The 18,514-nt window shown below is 42.2% G+C and overlaps 2 protein-coding genes and 2 long non-coding RNA genes across 20 annotated transcripts in view; 2 read left to right on the forward strand and 2 right to left on the reverse strand.

Annotated features, from left to right (window-relative positions):
- Window positions 1-7,547, forward strand: part of LOC106561350 (CCR4-NOT transcription complex subunit 1) — a 38,278-nt gene extending 30,731 nt beyond the window's left edge. For 10 of the 16 annotated variants that reach the window (XM_082957332.1, XM_082957339.1, XM_082957340.1 and 7 more), the window contains exons 39-48: window positions 4,084-4,332; window positions 4,517-4,680; window positions 4,796-4,913; window positions 5,009-5,110; window positions 5,191-5,364; window positions 5,467-5,679; window positions 5,879-6,059; window positions 6,144-6,276; window positions 6,405-6,539; window positions 6,745-7,547. In XM_082957332.1, coding sequence (XP_082813458.1) covers window positions 4,084-4,332; window positions 4,517-4,680; window positions 4,796-4,913; window positions 5,009-5,110; window positions 5,191-5,364; window positions 5,467-5,679; window positions 5,879-6,059; window positions 6,144-6,276; window positions 6,405-6,539; window positions 6,745-6,823 — 1,548 coding nt within the window. In that variant the 3' untranslated portion in view covers window positions 6,824-7,547. The remainder of the gene's footprint in view (window positions 1-4,083; window positions 4,333-4,516; window positions 4,681-4,795; window positions 4,914-5,008; window positions 5,111-5,190; window positions 5,365-5,466; window positions 5,680-5,878; window positions 6,060-6,143; window positions 6,277-6,404; window positions 6,540-6,744) is intronic. The other 6 variants (XM_082957342.1, XM_082957343.1, XM_082957344.1 and 3 more) reach the window with 1 other exon arrangement.
- A 30-nt stretch (window positions 7,548-7,577) lies between these two features.
- Window positions 7,578-12,560, reverse strand: setd6 (SET domain containing 6, protein lysine methyltransferase). Of its 2 annotated transcripts, none has more exons than XM_014125194.3 (9): window positions 12,491-12,560; window positions 12,018-12,089; window positions 11,721-11,865; window positions 11,497-11,638; window positions 11,204-11,398; window positions 8,907-9,030; window positions 8,626-8,806; window positions 8,343-8,485; window positions 7,578-8,246 (listed from the first exon to the last, which is right to left on the reverse strand). In XM_014125194.3, exons 3-9 carry the CDS (start codon window positions 11,824-11,826, stop codon window positions 7,926-7,928), a joined length of 1,212 nt encoding a protein of 403 aa, XP_013980669.3. In that variant the 5' UTR covers window positions 11,827-11,865; window positions 12,018-12,089; window positions 12,491-12,560; the 3' UTR covers window positions 7,578-7,925.
- LOC123724510 (uncharacterized) lies at window positions 12,066-14,669 on the forward strand. Its single transcript, XR_006757076.1, has 2 exons — window positions 12,066-12,151; window positions 14,261-14,669. It is a non-coding gene; the product is annotated as an uncharacterized LOC123724510 (long non-coding RNA).
- Window positions 12,823-17,936, reverse strand: LOC145858650 (uncharacterized). The gene is made up of 3 exons (XR_014379126.1): window positions 17,737-17,936; window positions 14,021-14,191; window positions 12,823-13,917 (listed from the first exon to the last, which is right to left on the reverse strand). It is a non-coding gene; the product is annotated as an uncharacterized LOC145858650 (long non-coding RNA).
- Between the last annotated feature and the right edge of the window lie 578 nt (window positions 17,937-18,514).

An 18,514-nucleotide genomic window follows, 5' to 3' on the forward strand; every position in this document is an offset into this window, starting at 1 on the left:
TCAGAAATGTTTTGCCTCCAAAATATCCGGTGAATGAGCACATCAATTTACAGAAATACTCATCATAAACTTTGACAAAAGATACAAGTGTTATGCACAGATTTATAGATAAACTTCTCCTTAATGCAACCGCTGTGTCAGATTTCAAAAAAGCTTTTCGGCGAAAGCAAACTTTGCAATAGTCTGAGTACAGCGCTCAGATATTAAAACAAGCCATGCAGATACCTGCCATTTTGGAGTCAACAGAAGTCACAAATAACATTCTAAATATTGACTTACCTTTGATCTTCATCAGAATGCACTCCCAGGATCCCAGTTCCACTATAAATGTTTGTTTTGTTCGATAAAGTTCATATGTGTCCAAATACCTCCATTTTGTTCGCTCGTTTAGTCCAGCACTCCAAATTCACTAAGCTCGTGAGTTTACTCCAGATGAAAAGTCAAAGTAGTTCCATTACAGTTCGTAGAAACATGTCAAACGATGTATAGAATCAATCTTTAGGATGTTTTTATCATAAATCTGCAATAATATTCCGACCGGACAATTCCATTTTCTTTAGAATTGAAAGGAAAGGCAGCTCGCTCTCATGGCCGCGCGCATGTTTGAGCTTGTGCCCATTTTCCAGACACACAGCTGAATCAGCTCTTATTCTCTCCCCATTCACAGTAGAAGCATGAAACTACATTCTAAAGACTGACATCTAGTGGAAGCCTTAGGAAGTGCAAAATGACCCCACAGGCACTGTGTATTAGATAGGGAATCACTTGAAAAACTACAAACCTCAGATTTCCCACTTCCTGGTTGGATTTTATGATGTCATATTGCACTTCCTAAGGCTTACACTAAATGTCAACAGTCATTAGAATGTTGTTTGAGGCTTCTACAATGCAATTTGATTGAATAATACCCGGAACAGTAAGTGGTCTGGCTGGGGTCACTTCATTACCTCATGTGCAGTCACGAAGGGTTAGCCATTTTTTTTTTTCCTTCTGTAATGAATGTGCTATTGTCTGGCTTTAATATTATCGCAATTCTACGTTAAAAACACCCTAAAGATTGATTGTGAACATGGTTTGACATGTTTCTACAAACGCTGAGGGAACTTTATACCTTTTCGTCGACGGTGGATAGACACGCTTCATGCATTTTGGAATGGTGATCTGGACGCGCCAACAAAACTGATTTATTTCGACAAAGTCCATTTATTGAACAAATCAACATTTCTTGTGGGAGTTCTTCCGAGTGCATTCAGCCGAAGATCAGCAAAGGTAAGAAAATATTTTAAACATATTTGAGTTTTGTGGATGCCGTGGCTGGACGGCTAACTGTATAGCTTGGATTGATGTGGCTCAGTACTCAGAATATTGAACAATGTGCTTTCTCCGTAAAGTTATTTTGAAATCTGACAAAGTGGTTGCGTAAAGGAGTAGTTTATCTATAATTCTTTAATTGTTATATATTTTGTCAACGTTCATGATGAGTATTTCTGTAAATTGATGTGCGTCACGCGCCAATGTTAAATGGGTTTTTGGATATAAATATGAACTTGATAGAACAAAAAAATGCATGTATTGTCTAACATAATGTCCTAGGAGTGTCATCTGATGAAGATCGTCAAAGGTTAGTGCATAATTTTAGCTGTTTTTCTGCTTTTGGACGGCTACCCTTGCTTGGAAAATGGCTGTTTTTTTTGCAGGGGTGGTAGCCTAACATAATCTAATGTTTTGCTTTCACTGTAAAGCCTTTTTGAAATCGGACAATGTGGTGTGATTTAAGCAGAAGTGTATCTTTCAAATGGTGTAAAATAGTCGTATGTTTGAGAAATTTGAATTATTTAGATTTTTTATGTTTTGTATTTCGCGCCCTGCTATCCCATTGGCTAGGGGTTCTAGAGTATGTGGGACAAAATCGTCCCACCTACTCAACAGCCAGTGGAATCCCGTGGCGCGATATTCAAATACCTTTAGAAATGCTATTACTTCAATTTCTCAAACATATGACTATTTTACACCATTTTAAAGACAAGACTCGTTAATCTAACCACACTGTCCGATTTCAAAAAGGCTTTACAACGAAAGCAAAACATTAGATTATGTCAGCAGAGTACCCAGCCAGAAATAATCAGACACCCATTTTTCAAGCTAGCATATAATGTCACATAAACCCAAACCACAGCTAAATGCAGCACTAACCTTTGATCTTCATCAGATGACACTCCTAGGACATTATGTTATACAATACATGCATGTTTTGTTCAATCAAGTTCATATTTATATCAAAAACCAGCTTTTTACATTGGCATGTGACGTTCAGAACTAGCATACCTACCGCAAACTTCCGGTGAATTTACTAAATTACTCACGATAAACGTTCACAAAAAACATAACAATTATTTTAATAATTATAGATACAGAACTCCTTTATGCAATCGCTATGTCCGATTTTAAAATAGCTTTTCGGCAAAAGCACATTTTGCAATATTCTGAGTAGATAGCTCGCCATCACGGGCTAGCTATTTTGACACCCACCAAGTTTGGCCCTCACCAAACTCAGATTTACTATAAGAAAAATTGGATTACCTTTGCTGTTCTTCGTCAGAATGCACTCCCAGGACTTCTACTTCAATAACAAATGTTGGTTTGGTTCCAAATAATCCATACTTATGTTCAAATATCCTCTGTTTTGTTCGTGCGTTCAAGACACTATCCGAAGGGTGACGCGCCCGACGCGTTTCGTGACCAAAAAATTCTAAATATTCCATTACCGTACTTCGAAGCATGTCAACCGCTGTTTAAAATCAATTTTTATGCTATTTTTCTCGTAAAATAGCCATAATATTCCGACCGGGAAACCCTGTTTTCGTTCAAAGACGAAAAAATAAAAACATGGTGACGACTCGTGCACGCGCCCCCAGTCTCATTGTTCTCTGATCGACCACTATCCAAATGCGCTACTGTCTGTCAGCCATGGCCTGCAAAGTCATCATTCACCGTTCTGCCGCCTTCTGAGAGCCTATGGGAGCCGTAGGAAGTGTCACGTTACAGCAGAGATCCTCAGTTTTCAATAGAGAGTGTAGAAGGCCAAGAAATGGTCAGAGAGGGCACTTCCTGTAAGGAATCTTCTCAGGTTTTTGCCTGCCATATGAGTTCTGTTATACTCAGACATCATTCAAACAGTTTTAGAAACTTCAGTGTTTTCTATCCAAATCAAACAATTATATGCATATTCTAGTTTCTGGGAAGTAGTAATAACCAGATTAAATCGGGTACGTTTTTTTATCCGGCCGTGCAAATACTGCCCCCTACCCTATAGAGGTTAACAACACTATAAACAAGGCAGGTCCTACAGGCCCTCGTTTTGTCGCACATGGTCTACTGTTCAGTCGTGTGGTCCGGTGCCACAAAGAGGGACCGAAGGGCAACACGGCTGGCCCTTAAATGTACACGGAGAGCTAATATTAATGATATGCTTGTCAATCTTTCCTGGCTCAGTGGTGGAGAGAGTGACTTCATCACTACTTGTTTTTGTAAGACGTGTTGACAAGCTGAATACACCGAGCTGTCTGTTTTTAAACTGCTAGCACACACAGCTTGGAAACCCACGCATACCCCACAAGACATGCCACCAGGGGTCTCTTCACAATCCCCAAGTCAAGGACAGACTATGGAAGGCGCACAGTACTACATAGAGCCATAACTACATTGATTTATATTCCACATCAGGTAACTGATGCAAGCAGTAGAATCGGATAAAAATACTCCTTATGGAACAGCGCGAACTGTGAAGAGATGCACAGCTACCAACACATGCGCGCGCACACACACACAATGTAATATTGTGTTGTCATACATTGTGTGTTGTGGATATGTGGTGTTCTATGATGTAATGTAAGTGTCTTAATGTGTTTGGACCCCAGGAAGAGCAGCTGCTTCCTTGGGACCAGATAATGGGGATCCCTAATAAAATACAAATACACAGTAGCTGTTTATTTCAGGAAAAAATCTACGACAATTCTAACTACATTATGGAAGACAGTAGAAGCGTATGGCAATGCTCACTACTGTACTTACTGTCCACCCCAGATGCACCAGCAGGGCATTCTGAAGACTGATGACCTGATCACGCGTTTCTTCCGGCTGTGCACAGAGATGTGTGTGGAGATCAGCTACCGCGCCCAGGCCGAGCAGCAGCACAATCCTGCGGCCAGCGCCGCCATCATCAGAGCCAAGTGCTACCACAACCTGGACGCCTTTGTTCGCCTCATCGCTCTGCTGGTCAAGCACTCTGGAGAGGCCACCAACACAGTCACCAAGATCAACCTGCTCAACAAGGTAAGAATTAGGAGGATGCTCACCATGGAGGCTGAATAATAAGCTTTCTGCTTTGTAAAGATCTCTCAAAGACAATCTTACATTTGAAAACCTCAAACTGCAATATCAACAAAATGTAGGTTTTTTTCACACGAGCATGACATCAAGAGCATTTCTTATCTGAATGCCCCTTGACTGGTCTCAGGTTCTAGGTATTGTGGTTGGTGTGCTGATCCAGGACCATGATGTAAGACAGACAGAGTTTCAGCAGTTGCCTTACCACCGCATCTTCATCATGCTGCTGCTCGAGCTCAATGCCCCCGAGCATGTGCTGGAGACCATCAACTTCCAGACCCTCACCGCCTTCTGGTAAATGCTGCCATCATGTCTGTTAGACAATATTGATCACTGGTTGTCAAGACATCTTAAAGTTTACTTTCCTCAACTCCGTATGATCTATAGTTTTTTTCCCTTATGTCCACAGCAACACTTTCCACATCCTGAGGCCTACTAAAGCCCCTGGCTTTGTCTACGCTTGGCTGGAGTTGATCTCTCACCGGATCTTCATCGCCAGGATGCTGGCACACACCCCACAGCAGAAGGCAAAAACAAGTCACTGACGTGTTAGTGCAATGTCTGGGTGGGTGTTTTTGCTGCTTAAAAGCAACCATTGATAACCTTTTTTCTCTTCTCTTAGGGTTGGCCCATGTATGCCCAGCTGCTCATTGATCTTTTCAAATACCTAGCGCCCTTCCTGAGGAATGTTGAGCTCAACAAACCTATGCAAATCCTCTACAAGGTATGTAAACTGCTCTAAATGTTAGTTTTTTCCCCCTTGAAATGACTAGTAACCTGACTGGATTTTTCTCCTGTCCTCAGGGTACCCTGCGTGTCCTGCTTGTCCTGCTGCATGACTTCCCAGAGTTCCTGTGTGACTACCACTACGGCTTCTGTGACGTCATCCCGCCCAACTGCATCCAGCTCCGCAACCTGATCCTGAGTGCCTTCCCACGCAATATGAGACTTCCAGACCCCTTCACACCCAATCTGAAGGTACAACTGAATGACAGACCCTAAATGCATTATTACACTGGAAATGGTCTTCTGTAAACCTTAAGGTTTAGTCAATATATTTTTTAACTTTTTCTTTACTAGGTTGACATGCTCAGCGAGATCAACATTGCTCCGCGCATCCTCACTAACTTCACCGGAGTGATGCCCTCTCAGTTCAAGAAGGATCTGGACTCGTACCTGAAGACGCGCTCCCCCGTCACCTTCCTCTCTGAGCTCCGCAGCAATCTGCAGGTAGGGGGCGCCACTCTGGGTCCCTGGAAGTATTTGCAGCACAACGACACATCTTTAGACCAGGTTAAGTTTTGACTCTGAGTGAATATTCAAATGTGGATTTTTGTCATGCGTTGTTTCTGAAATGTCATCGTACATGGGTGTTTCATTGCGTGTCTATAGATCTAAGCAATGCAATCTGGAAACAAAACTAGTCTCCTTCCATTGCGTAGTGTGGGTTTTACATTTTTGTTCTCCTTTTTACCCAACAACCCTCTTCTAGGTGTCAAATGAGCCAGGCAATCGTTACAACATCCAGCTGATCAATGCACTGGTGCTGTATGTGGGGACCCAGGCCATCGCACACATCCACAACAAGGGCAGCACTCCCTCCATGAGCACCATCACTCACTCAGCCCACATGGACATCTTCCAGAACCTGGCTGTGGACCTGGACACTGAGGGTAAGACACACACACGGCGCGAAAGCATACTTAAAAAAAAAAAAAAAATTATACAGTGGTATTCTCTCATTCCTTTGTTCCCAGGGCGCTATCTTTTCCTGAATGCGATTGCTAATCAGCTGCGCTACCCAAACAGCCACACCCATTACTTCAGCTGCACCATGCTCTACCTGTTTGCTGAGGCCAACACAGAGGCAATCCAGGAGCAGATCACCAGGTAAATGTTGTTCTCTTCAAAAAGTTATTGCATATGAAAACCAGGCATTGCAGAACTACCTGCATTTCATGGCTCCATTTCCTTTCCAAGTGTCTATTTCGTTAAGTAGCCTTTGCTCCTGTCTGCAGGGTTCTTCTGGAGAGGCTGATTGTGAACAGGCCTCACCCCTGGGGACTGCTCATCACGTTCATCGAGCTCATCAAGAACCCTGCCTTCAAGTTCTGGAGCCACGACTTTGTGCACTGTGCCCCGGAGATCGAAAAGTATGTGCTCATTCACTCTCTACCAGAGTTGGCTTCTCACTCAGCTGAGATGACTTCACCTGCAGAGTAGTAGCTGGAGGATAACCAGTTAGCAGCAAGTTGTGTTCATGCTCTGCTTTATTGAACAACAAAGAAATATCATTCTAAGATAAGCTGCAATGGAAGGACTTGGATTAAACGCCCTCCGCTGTCTTCTCTCTCTCAGGTTGTTCCAGTCAGTGGCTCAGTGCTGCATGGGGCAAAAGCAGGCTCAGCAGGTGATGGAGGGCACTGGTGCCAGTTAGTCAGCCAGCCTGCAGGAGAGGTGCTAGGGCCAAACCCTCCATCCCTGGACCCACCCCACAGATGCGCCCCCCCCCCCCCCCACACACACACACATTACTGTTAGCACTGGAAACGCTGATTTGAAGTTTAAGGACTGCTGCTCATGGATCTAAGTTTTTTCTCTTTTGGCCTGGATATGGAGAAGTTAAATACTGTTTAATATAATTTATGTAAATATTAAAAGGGAGAGCTACATGTCTGAAAGGAGTGTCCAACAAATGATCTAACATGTAAAGACGACACGTGTACAGACACACACATTCACTCACTACCAAAGCCCTGTTTTGTCTCCCTCCTACATATTTCGTTTAGCATATTTCTTGACTGATTTATTTGCGTTGAGGCTTAATGGATAGTGGATTAAAAAAAAGCAGCCTGATTTTTTTTTTTTTTTTTGAGTGGGAAGAAAGGCAGTGCACTAGATTCTCCTGGAGGTGTGGTGGGGGTCAATGGTCTTTCCATTTTAAAGTGGGTTAGGTTCTCCCCGGCACATTTGAGATGATTAATTGAACCTTAAAATTTGTACAAAGATCCAAATTGTGGACCAATACAGCCCATTTTGTAAGGATTTTGAATGTTTTGTAAATGTATTGGTCCGTGTGTATTTTGTAGTCCTTTAGTTCTTGCTACTTATTTCCTGTATGTATGCATACTGTAGTTAACTCATTAAACAATTCAACTGCATTTGTGTTTCCCTCAGTGATAACAAATGGAGACTGCTGTTTTGTTTTATTATGCAAAACATGATAGCAGTGTACATTACGATATGTTTAACAAGCAGTTTACTCAACAGCTGCGGCCACCTAAGGTCCATTGCCGGTTTGGGTAACTTATAGTGACCCATGAAGGACCTTGTATGGCGCAGTACTTCCAACAGTCTCAAAGAAGCCATTGCTCATCAGTCACATACAAATTCACAAGGATATACAGTTAAATCAGTTGTTTTCCAAATATGTTCAGTTACAATAGAGCCAGTGGCCAGCTTTAGGCCTAACCCTTTAGGCTTGTTTTGAGTGGAGATCATAACATCAGGGAGTGCTTGGGGATGGATTTTGTGGGAACTTATGGTTTGGTAAGCTCCAGAAGCTGATGCAGGATAGTCTTCTGTCCGTAGCGGACCTGCAGTGCTCTCCTCTGCCGGCTGCTCAGTTTAGCATAGCCATCATTATCCTCCAGCAGCACCTTGTCTTTCAGCATGTCCTCCCCATAAGAGTCCAGTGTGAAGCGGGCTGCAGCGTGCACCAGACACCTCCAGACAGGGGGCAGACTAGGCAGGCCCTCATTGGAGAGCGCCTGCAACATTTTCTCCTCGTCATCATCTGCCTCCTCCCAGCCTTCGTTCTCTCTGAAGTCCTCAAACTCCTCTACTGACATGCACAGGATCTAGGGAGAGGCAAACAGTAATGTAAACTGGGTGGTTCGAATACTGAAAGCCGTGGTATATAACTGAGCTCTTAATATGGTTTCTGTCATGGTTACCTTGAGTGTTGTGTACATCTCTGTGTCGGTGAGGGACCCTGACTTTCCGAAGATAAACACTCCCTTGTCTCCAACCATCTCCATCTCACACAAAAGACTCCACTTCTCGACAAGGAGGCGCTGTTCGGCTTCAGACCGAGTCACTGAGATATGGAACAGACGTGAATTTGTCAAAGGATAACTTAGAAATGTGGTCTCTAATATGGGTTGATTCAGTTTGTGTAGTGTTAATGACAATGTGTCAGTTGTCTACCCCTAGTCAGCATGTCTGATCAGTAGTCACCTTGCACAGCTGCTTTGTATACATTGGACATGGGAATGTCTGCTGTGTCGTTGCTATTGCTTTGATATGGCTCGGCAAAGCCATACATGTGTAGGAGCTGCCAGTTGGCCATCTGACCATATGTGTTGAACACTTCCTCTCCTTTCCGGATGCTTCGCACTGACACCATCTTCAAACACTCCTGTGAATGCAGAGAGAAAAAGGACATATCATATTCTTGCTATACACCCACTATATAGGATTAGTGAACAGAATGTCAACTGTAGGGGGGTTTTACTCACGGGTGTGTATTCCAGATTGGCGTTGTGATTTGACACATGGTTCAACATGTCCGCAATGGGCACCATCATGGGAGGATTGGGGTCCTTCTCATCCTCATCCTCCTCATCCAGGGGCTCCTGGAAACTGCAGAGGAAATGAGAGTGGATTATGGGATTGTATTCAGAGCCGAACAGCAAGCTGATCAGCACTTGAAGAGCATCAGTAGCACTACAAAAGCATCAAACACTCCAGCCGTTCCATCAAAATACCGAAGGACAAATCCTTGACAAGTAAATCACCTCCAAAGCTTGACACAAGTAATGAGGGAGAAGGTTGTAAGACACTGGTCTCACCTGGGGTGTAGGCTCTGCCGAGTCCCCAACAACCGGATGTTCCGGTTATCAGGGGAAATGGAAAAGAGCCTGTGAGTCACGCGACTTCCACTTTTGGATGTTAACACTCCATCTTAACTGAACTGGTTGAACAGGGCAGAAGAGAACCTCCTGACAGTTTTTTTTTCTTCATCTCGTCAAGAACAGTATGTAGGGGAACTAGTTTTGGGTGTTTCTTTTACACCTGCTATGTTAGGTTACCTGGGATGTGGTGTGTGGAAATCACCCAATCACAGGAGTGGCTTTTGAAAGAATATTATGGAGAATCTGGGTTGAATGTATGCTGCCAGAAACAAACCTGGTTCCCCCAAAACACATCAGCAAAGTTAAGTTGCTGTTCCTTAGTTTGGTTATCCAGTTACACTTCAGCTTTATCAGTGATTTGTGTAAAATGAATACAAATATGGGCTTAAATTGAAAATGCAAAGATATTGATCTATACATAGAAGTACTGTCAACTTCTGTAACTTCAATTATGCACCTTTGAAGTGTAACTGATTGCTTTGCAGTAGTGGTCTTCACGGGTCCAACAACTTATTTATTTTTGTATTTATTATAATTTGTTTTATCATTGTTGTAGGCATATTTAAACATCTAAGCCAGTTCTTTATATATGCAAAAAGTATTGTTTCATTTTGTTGAAAAATTGTGTTCAAACTGTCTTTTTAATTTTGTTCTACGTATGTAGTTTTTTTTTTTTTTAACCATACGCCTGTTTGTAAAATAAATAGCATTAGCCTATTGCTGTAATTTGTTGGGTTGGTCTGCGGTAGGCACTCGCTTTGTTGGTAATTTCAGCAAGCTAGCCCTAGCCTGTTCAAAACTTTTGTCTAGGTTTAAACCAGTTCTTTAAATAGGATATGCAACACGTGTTTTGTTTAATTCTGTTGAGCCATTTTCTTTGGCCAAATTAAGTTTGTGTTGGCCGCAATATAATTACCGGCAGGCCTACTCGCACTCAAACCATGAAAAGGAAAAACCAAAAGAGGGCAATATTTTCCCAATAACATGACTCAGGCCTAGTTTTGATATTACCCTAATAAAGTTACAAAACGTTTGAAGGTTTAGTGTGTTATGGCTATTATTAGGCTTAGCTATGAAGGCAGTGCGCATCAGCGTTCCAACTGACTCCTGAACTTGAGGTGCAGAAGACTGTTTTCGGTCTACCAGTTACTCCTTTAATCTAACAATATAATGCATATCTTTGTAAAAAAATATTCTGATAGAAAATTTGCCCCCTTCTGTACGACTATATATCTCTATAGCAGTAGTTAACTATCTGACAAACATAAAGAAATGCATGGCGCTGGCACATCTTTCTCTTGGTCTCTCTAGAGCTAGGTTTCTCTTTATATTTTAAATATTAATATCGTACAGTGGCGCTTAGGCCTATATAAATACAATGCCTTGATGTATTCAGCACTCAAATCTCGGACAGCTGGACAAATATAAAGTAAAGTCAAAAACAATAGGATATAACATTTGGAATATGCTACACATCGATGATTTTTGGATTTTTTTTTTATTGGGTTATAGGCAGTTTAAGGACACACAACTGTGGATCATTTGGCCAATATCGCTCATTTATTGATGGCGCTGGTGGCAGCCGGTCAGAGGTTTCTTTCTCGCTCTTTCTTATCTCGGATCCGAAACAGCACGGTCTGTTTGGATCCGTTTTTCCACTGGCCTTTTCGGAACTGGTCTGACTGTTCTCAGATCCATTCGGAACAGGTCTTGGTTTTAAAATGTTTTCATTTATGCATATCTGGTCGGGTGGGAAAGCCACAGATCCAGTTCGGAACAGGTCTAACTTTTTGAACCCGTGAAGACCTCTGCAATATGTTCCAAATGTGCAAGCAGCTTAGTAGAAAGCCTGTCACCCCACTCCTCATGCTTTCCTTGGTGCTTGAGCCATACAACCTCACCTGTAAGCCATGACAAAAGCCACCAGGCTTCTGTAGAGGTCCAGTGTATGTCTCTCTGGGTCCCACAGGTCAGGGTGTAACGTGATGAAAGGTAGGACGATGTCTTTGTACTCTTTCTGGATGTTGGTGAGGTCAGTATCCACTGCCTCTGGGATCCCTGTCCCCTTCAGGAGTCTGTCCCGCTCATCCTTTGACCTACAAATCACATCCACAAAATACAACTCAGAATACTCAAATGCAACAGTTTACTCAACTCAAGAATATTAGAAAATACTGTATGTGTTTGCCCTTACCAGAACATGGGGTGATCCAGAGCTGTGAAGTCAGACCAGAGGGATAGGTAAGGCCTCCAGTGGGACTGGGGAGATGTGTACTCGTACATCAGTGCCAGGAGGAGGGGCACCCATCCAGACGTGTTCTCCAAAGATGCTTTACCTAGGGAGGAACAGATGTTTTCTTTGGGGGCCTCAGACAAGAGGTGTGTGTGTGTGTGTGTGTGTGTGTGTTGCAGTCTCACCCTCCTCCAGCACAGCCAGGACCTTGGTGGTGCCTTGGTGCAGGAGAGCCATTCTGGGTATAGTAAAGAGCAACTCCCCTTCATCTATGTCCTCCTTAGCCAGCATGCCATACTCTGCCACTGTGCCCTCCTTGCTGATGTACACCTTGGAGAATGAACACAACTGAATGACCATTAACACAGAACCCATAGCAATAGTCTGGTGAGTTCCACCCCCAATACTCCTGTAGGTATGTGAAATACATGGCTTTTTACAAATTGCAATGTCTTTGTACGTTTTCTGATTGTTGTGATTACCTTGTTGTTGAGTTTCAGCCCCACTCCTTCACACCACTGCAGGAAGCTCTGGAGAGGGTCGCTGCCCTCTGTCTACACAGGAAACAAGGATCATCAGACTCCCATGACCAAACAATAATCAATGATGCAGACTGGTAAGATTAAACATATTGACACGTGCAAAAAAACTGCACTATCAAAGATTTAGTCACCTAGCTTGCTACTTATTCCTACGGGTTTGTAACTTTAAAGCTAGCTAGCATTCATAACTTGACATCGTGAACCCAAGAGCTAGCTAGCTAGTCGCATCACTAACAACAACGCGTTTTCCAACATAGCTGACAAGTATGAAGCTTAGCTAAATAAACCATATCTCTACCTTGAGTCTTTTAGCATCGGTTGCCATGCTGTGCAAGAAACTGTGCTGTTGGACAACTCAAATATTAGTGTAGTTCACGAATAATTTAATACAAAGTAGATTCCAGAAAGCTTACGCTATTGGCATGTGTTCATTTCCGTAAACCACGTGTGTCGCATCTTTGACGTCATGTCGCAGGACTACATGGTCATGTCAAAACATATATTTTAATTTTTAAAGTTTCTTTCTGCATGGTTGGTCATTGTGATTACATTTTGATTTCCCCCCCAAAATCTGTGTTTATTATTGAAATATATAGCCTAATGTGAAAATGGCCTATGTCTACGTATTTTCTCTCCAATTATGCTCTTGTAGTCTATAATTATGCTCTTATAGACCTACTTGGGAATTCTTTTTTTAAATGAATGCTCTCAGTAACCATAATGACTCAGTAAATGGCAAGGATGGTGGGAGGGAAGTCAGACTTTGAACTTTATTAAAATGTCAACAAACAAAAACCCTTGCGTGTTAAACATACAAAAGACAAAACAAAACTTTTCCTCCAAATACAAGGCTGTCTCTGTGTGCATACTGCATAGCCTACTAGATGGGCCATATTGAATCTGTGTATCCTACTATGGCCTATACTCACAGGCACAACAAAACTGGAACACAATTGAGACGTTCATACTTGTGAAATCCAAGAATTTAATTGATACAAACGAATAAGCTTGCCTGATTAATACCCTTAGAAATGCAAGGAAAGCAATATCAGCAGTCAGCACTTATTAACTAGCATTTTTAATTGACTGCATATCTTCACCTTTGTCATACTTACTTATCAGACTTTCAAGGACACTCCAGTATGTTAGTTTCTCTGGGAAGCATTGACCTTGAAGATATCTACACAGTTTAATAGATTTCAGTAATCAAAGTAATAATTGTACTCTTAAATGACCTCAATAAACAGACATTGCTTTAATGAGAGTACTGCATTGTGTAAACAACATTTGCTCCGTATATAGTCAAGTCCATCTGTACAAATACATATTTTCTTTAATGAGTGCTTTCACTCTCTTTAGAGTAGAGAGACAGATGACATTCTATCCAGTTTGTGACAAGCAGAGTAGTCAGGTTCCCCTGCATCCTCAGGCCAGACAAACTGGAAGCGTCGCAGCAAAGTGACCAAAATCCAGAACAGCTCTATGCGAGTGAGTCCCTCTTCTAGTCACATACGGGGCACTTAAACATCAGAACTGATAAGATGTACATTCGGTGCATTCTGTGAAGACAAACAAAAAACCCTCCCTCACACGATGTCCATTGAAGGACCAGATCCAATTTGTTTCAGAATACCTCAGAAACAGGAATTATTGAACAAACTCAAATTACAGGATCCGTGAAGATCTATGAACTCTCACCAACGGAAAAGGGCATGGAGGATTCATGTTTCTCCAGCTTTTCCTGTTCATCCAGGAAGCTGTAAGGGTTGAACTCATGAGGGAACTTCCACTGACACTCCTCATACAACCCAGACGAGAGGTTTGGAATAACAAGAGTGCCCTGATGGTAAGATGAAAGAAGGCGAAAGAGGGACAATTAGACATTAAATCACAATTACATCATTGTTGGTGCAGAAAAAGTTGCAATACATATCAAGAGTCACCTTGGGGATTTTATAGCCCATCAACTCTGTCTTTTGTGGTGCAATGGAAGACACAGAGGAAGGGTGCTGGCAATATGCTGGGCTTCATGGATCACTGCCTGAGAGTAGGGAATCCTGTGTCTGTCCTCGAAAGAGGCAACTTCTTTACCCCTTTCTCCTGCTGACACCTCTCTGTAGACAAGGGCATATAGAGGCACAGTTACTGAGTAAGATAATGAACGTATAAACTGTGGCATACAGCAGGTCAGCCACCAGGGGGAGACTCGTCGAGGCCTGGTGACAGACGGAGTATACGTCGAGGCGATGGCTACATCTGCTGGACGTGCCAGGTCTCGACGGGCTCGCCGCCCAGGACGAATCGGGGCTGATTGGGGAGTTGGTGAGTAATCAAGGGCTGATTGCTCACCAGCTGTACAAGTCCCATGAAGCTGCCAGAAGGGCAGCACACAGGAGAAGACTGGGGGAAGTGAGGTGACTTCCATGTAGGTGGAGACGGTTACCCGAGCTAAGACGAGGGAGTTGTGTTTGTGTGCCCGACAGGATACAGCAAGACCCGGAGCCCAGAAGACAGTATCCCGGAGAGGGTCTCATGGGGGAGACCCATCCTTTTCCTTTTGATTTATTATTTAATAAACACCCTTGAAACCGAGCTAATTATACTCTGCCCGTGTCTGATCTGTGTAAACGTCTTGACCAAACCCCCTGGTCTGCCACAAAACACAAATTAATTGTTTAAGCTATAATATTTCAATTAATTCAAGGCCTACAAAGAAATACATTGTGAAGCATTTGCGAGTGTGACACTAGGCTGGTAGGAACATAAAACGCTCAGCATTTAAACATTTCATTGAATACAATCATTATAGTCTAGAAATTGCTCATATAGGCTGTGACTTACTTAGAATTAAATGCAAATTAAACAAATCCCTTATTAGGCTCAGTCTACAGTGCCTTTGCATTCATTTTTAGAAACATGAGTTTGGCCAGAGTCTGACTTCAGGCTCATGCAATCGTGCCTGGAGAACAGGCCAGCAGCGGAGAATATACTCTCCACACTTGCAGAGCCACTGGGGATGCTAGACACCCTTTGGGCCCCTCTTGCCAGAGTTGTTTATATTTATATAGGTAGGCCTAATCAAAATGGAAAGCTCCTTGAAAGTGGGAATATGCCAGGCCTATTTGGCAAAAATCAATTATGGCCTATTGTATAGACAATATAAAAACATTTACGAAACTTTGAAGATATCTGACTTTTAGTTTAGAAATACTTTTCTATAATGATATTTGTTAGCTACCCCTTTCAGATTCCTGAATGATTCTGTAGTTGTGGACACTACATCACCACACTCCCTCTCTTGCTTTTGGTCCTTACCTTTAAGTCACCTTGATTTTGCGCCTGTGTGTTTTATCAGTTTATTTATGAAAATATTTAGCGAATTTCATGACAGTAGCTATAGCAGCACACAAGCAGACTACAAATGCATGCTGGGCCAAGCATGCCCTGAGCTCATGAGGTGAGCGCTACTGAAGCGAAACTGGAGCGGGCGAGAAGGCCGATGCTCCAGCCTTTGAATCTTGCTCTGTGCTCCAGTCAAATTGGTTCCGCACGCTCCGATTCAGCTCAGCTCAGATACTCTGACCTAGTGTTGTAGTAGCCAGTCCGGTCTCGAGACCACATATTGAGTGTTTCGGTCTTGTCTCGGTGTCGTATACTTTAGTACTCAGTCTTGACTCTGTCTCAGACAGTGAGGATTCCTAATGACTTCCTGAGACCAGCAGAGTAAAAAACTAATATTATCAGCTTCCAGCATAAGACTGCTTCTTGAAATAGTATCTTAACTTCTTAGGGATGGGGGTCAGTATTTGGAAGTTTGGATAAATGAGGTGCCCAAAGTAAACTGCCTGTTACTCAGGCCCAGAAGCTAGGATATGCATATAATTCGTAGTATTGGATAGAAAACACTCAAGTTTCCAAAACTGTTAAAATAATGTCTGTGTGTATAACAGATATGGCAGGTAAAAACCCGAGGAGAATCCTTCCGGAAATTGTTTGTTTGTTGAGCTCAGCACTCATTGAAATACCTCCCAGATTGCAGTTCCTAGAGCTTCCAGTGGATGTCAACAGTCTTTAGAAAGAGTTTCGGGCTTGTTTTTTGAAAAATTAGCTAGAATTTGTAGTTTTTCAAGGTGGCTCCCATTTTGGCTGTAGTATTGTGGCACGCGTGGATGAGGGCGCGCACTTTGTTATTTATCTCCGGTAATGAACATACTATTCTCCGTCTTAAATGTTATAGTTTATTTACGTATTAGGATACCTGAGGATTGATTAGGAACATTGGTTGACTTGTTTGGACAAAGTTTATTGGTAACTTTTGGAATTCATTTGTATGCATTTTGAACGAGGGAAACCGGTGGATTACTGAATGAAGCGCGCCAACTAAACTGACTTTTTTGGGATATAAAGGACTTTATCGAACAAAACAACCATTTGTTATGTAGCTGGGACCCTTGGGATTGCAAACAGAGGAAGATCTTCAAAGGTAAGAGATTTATTTTATAGCTATTTCTGACTTTCGTGACGCCTCTGCTTGTTTGGAAAATGTTTAATGCTTTTGTATGCGGGGCGCTGTCCTTAGATAATCGCATGGTATGCTTTCGGCGTAAAGTATTTTAGAAATCTGACAAAGCGGCTGGAATAACAAGAAGATAAGCTTTTAAACGATGTAAGACACTTGTATTTTCATGAATGTTTAATGTTGAATTTCGCGCTCTGCAATTTCACCGGATGTTGGCGAGTCGCCTGATCCGCAAGAATTAACAGCCTTTATATCTATTATCGACATGTTTGCGCAGAAGCGAACCTATAGGCATTCAGTGTGTGACAGGTTGGTGATTCTGAAAGGACCACAACCGTAATACCAGCAGCCTCATTTAGGAGAGTGCACTTTTTGTAAAACGCAAAGGGCCAGTAGTGAAGTGGAGGGTATACGCAGGTATAAACCGTATACCCACAATTTTTTCACTGGGCATTCCGTATAGTTAAGCAATAAGGCACGAGGGGGTGTGTTATATGGCCAATATACCACGACTAAGGGCTGTTCTTAAGCACCACGCAAAGTGCCTAAGAACAGCCCTTAGCCCGTGGTATATTGGCCATATATCACAAACCCCAGAGGTGCCTTATTGCTATTATAAACTAGTTACCAACATAATTAGAACAGTAAAAATACATGTTTTGTCATACCTGTGGTACAGGTCTGATATACCACAGCTGTCAGCATTCAGGGCTGGAACCACCCAGTTTATAATCACTTCTTAATCCCTACTGATGTGTACCAAAGAAGTGTAGTGGAGGTATACGACTTATTAATTATTTAGTACAATAGAGAAATCAAGCACAATATAGCCTATACAATCGCAAAGCACATTAAATATATTAACCTCTAGGGGACACCTTCAAGATATCAATCCAGTTAACGGGATTCTTTGACAACATCCGGCGAAATGTAACATTAAACATTCTTGAAAATACAAGTGTCTTACACCATTCAAAAGATTAGAATCTTGGTAATCAAACTCCGTTGTCCGATTTAAAATAGCTAATACAGAGGAAAAAATTGCATGCTTTTCTTTGAGAAGAGCGAACAACAACAACAAACTTTTTCCGCCATGACAGGTATGACACATTCACATCCGACAGTAAAAATATGACTTACATTCTGATATCTTGCTCTTATTTCTCATCCTGGGGGATTCAGTGATCAAATGAAGTGCCGTTTTCTTTGATAAAATCAATTTTTATAGCCTAACACGAAACATTTTGTAAACCGCTTGTGTCGTGAATTCCGTGTCTAACAACTTTTGACAAAGCATTCGATGTAATTACACACACTAAACATATACGTTTATCTAGTCATGGTTGGTTTCATTGCAATCCTCTGGATGTTTGTAACACAGCCAAACTGAATGGTTCTTTTTGTGGGGCATATTGACCGAAAGGAACTGATTTGAAGACAACGAGCAATGACATCATTGCACACCAATAATATTAGCGATGTTTCGTTGATTGACTGTATTTCTGTCCAATGGTCACTGACCTTCTTGAAATCTAGTTTGGTAGATAGCCAATGAGCTGAGGTAAACGCCAGTATGTGATGGTTATGGGTTGGAACACCAGCCCTTGTCAGTAAACGCACGCGTAACGAACTTCATTCGCCACTGAAGATCAGACTTGTTGAAGGCACATGCCATTACGCACAGTTGTATTTTGTGAAAAGTAGTTTCAGGGATTGTATAGAAAAGATTATGGTGAATAAATCTGGAAAAGCGAAGTCGAAGGCTAAGTATACAAATTTGCAAAACATTTTAGAAGAAATAGATAGGGAGAGTGAGACAGAATATTTACTTGATGATGAATCTTTGAGTGACCATAGCTTTGATTCGGAGGCTGAGGAAATGTTTCTGCAAGGAGAGGACACTCTTCTGGACTGGTAA

The sequence above is a fragment of the Salmo salar genome, chromosome 10 (genome assembly GCF_965601325.2).
Source record: "Salmo salar chromosome 10, fSalSal1, whole genome shotgun sequence".
NCBI classification, from domain to species: domain Eukaryota; kingdom Metazoa; phylum Chordata; class Actinopteri; order Salmoniformes; family Salmonidae; genus Salmo; species Salmo salar.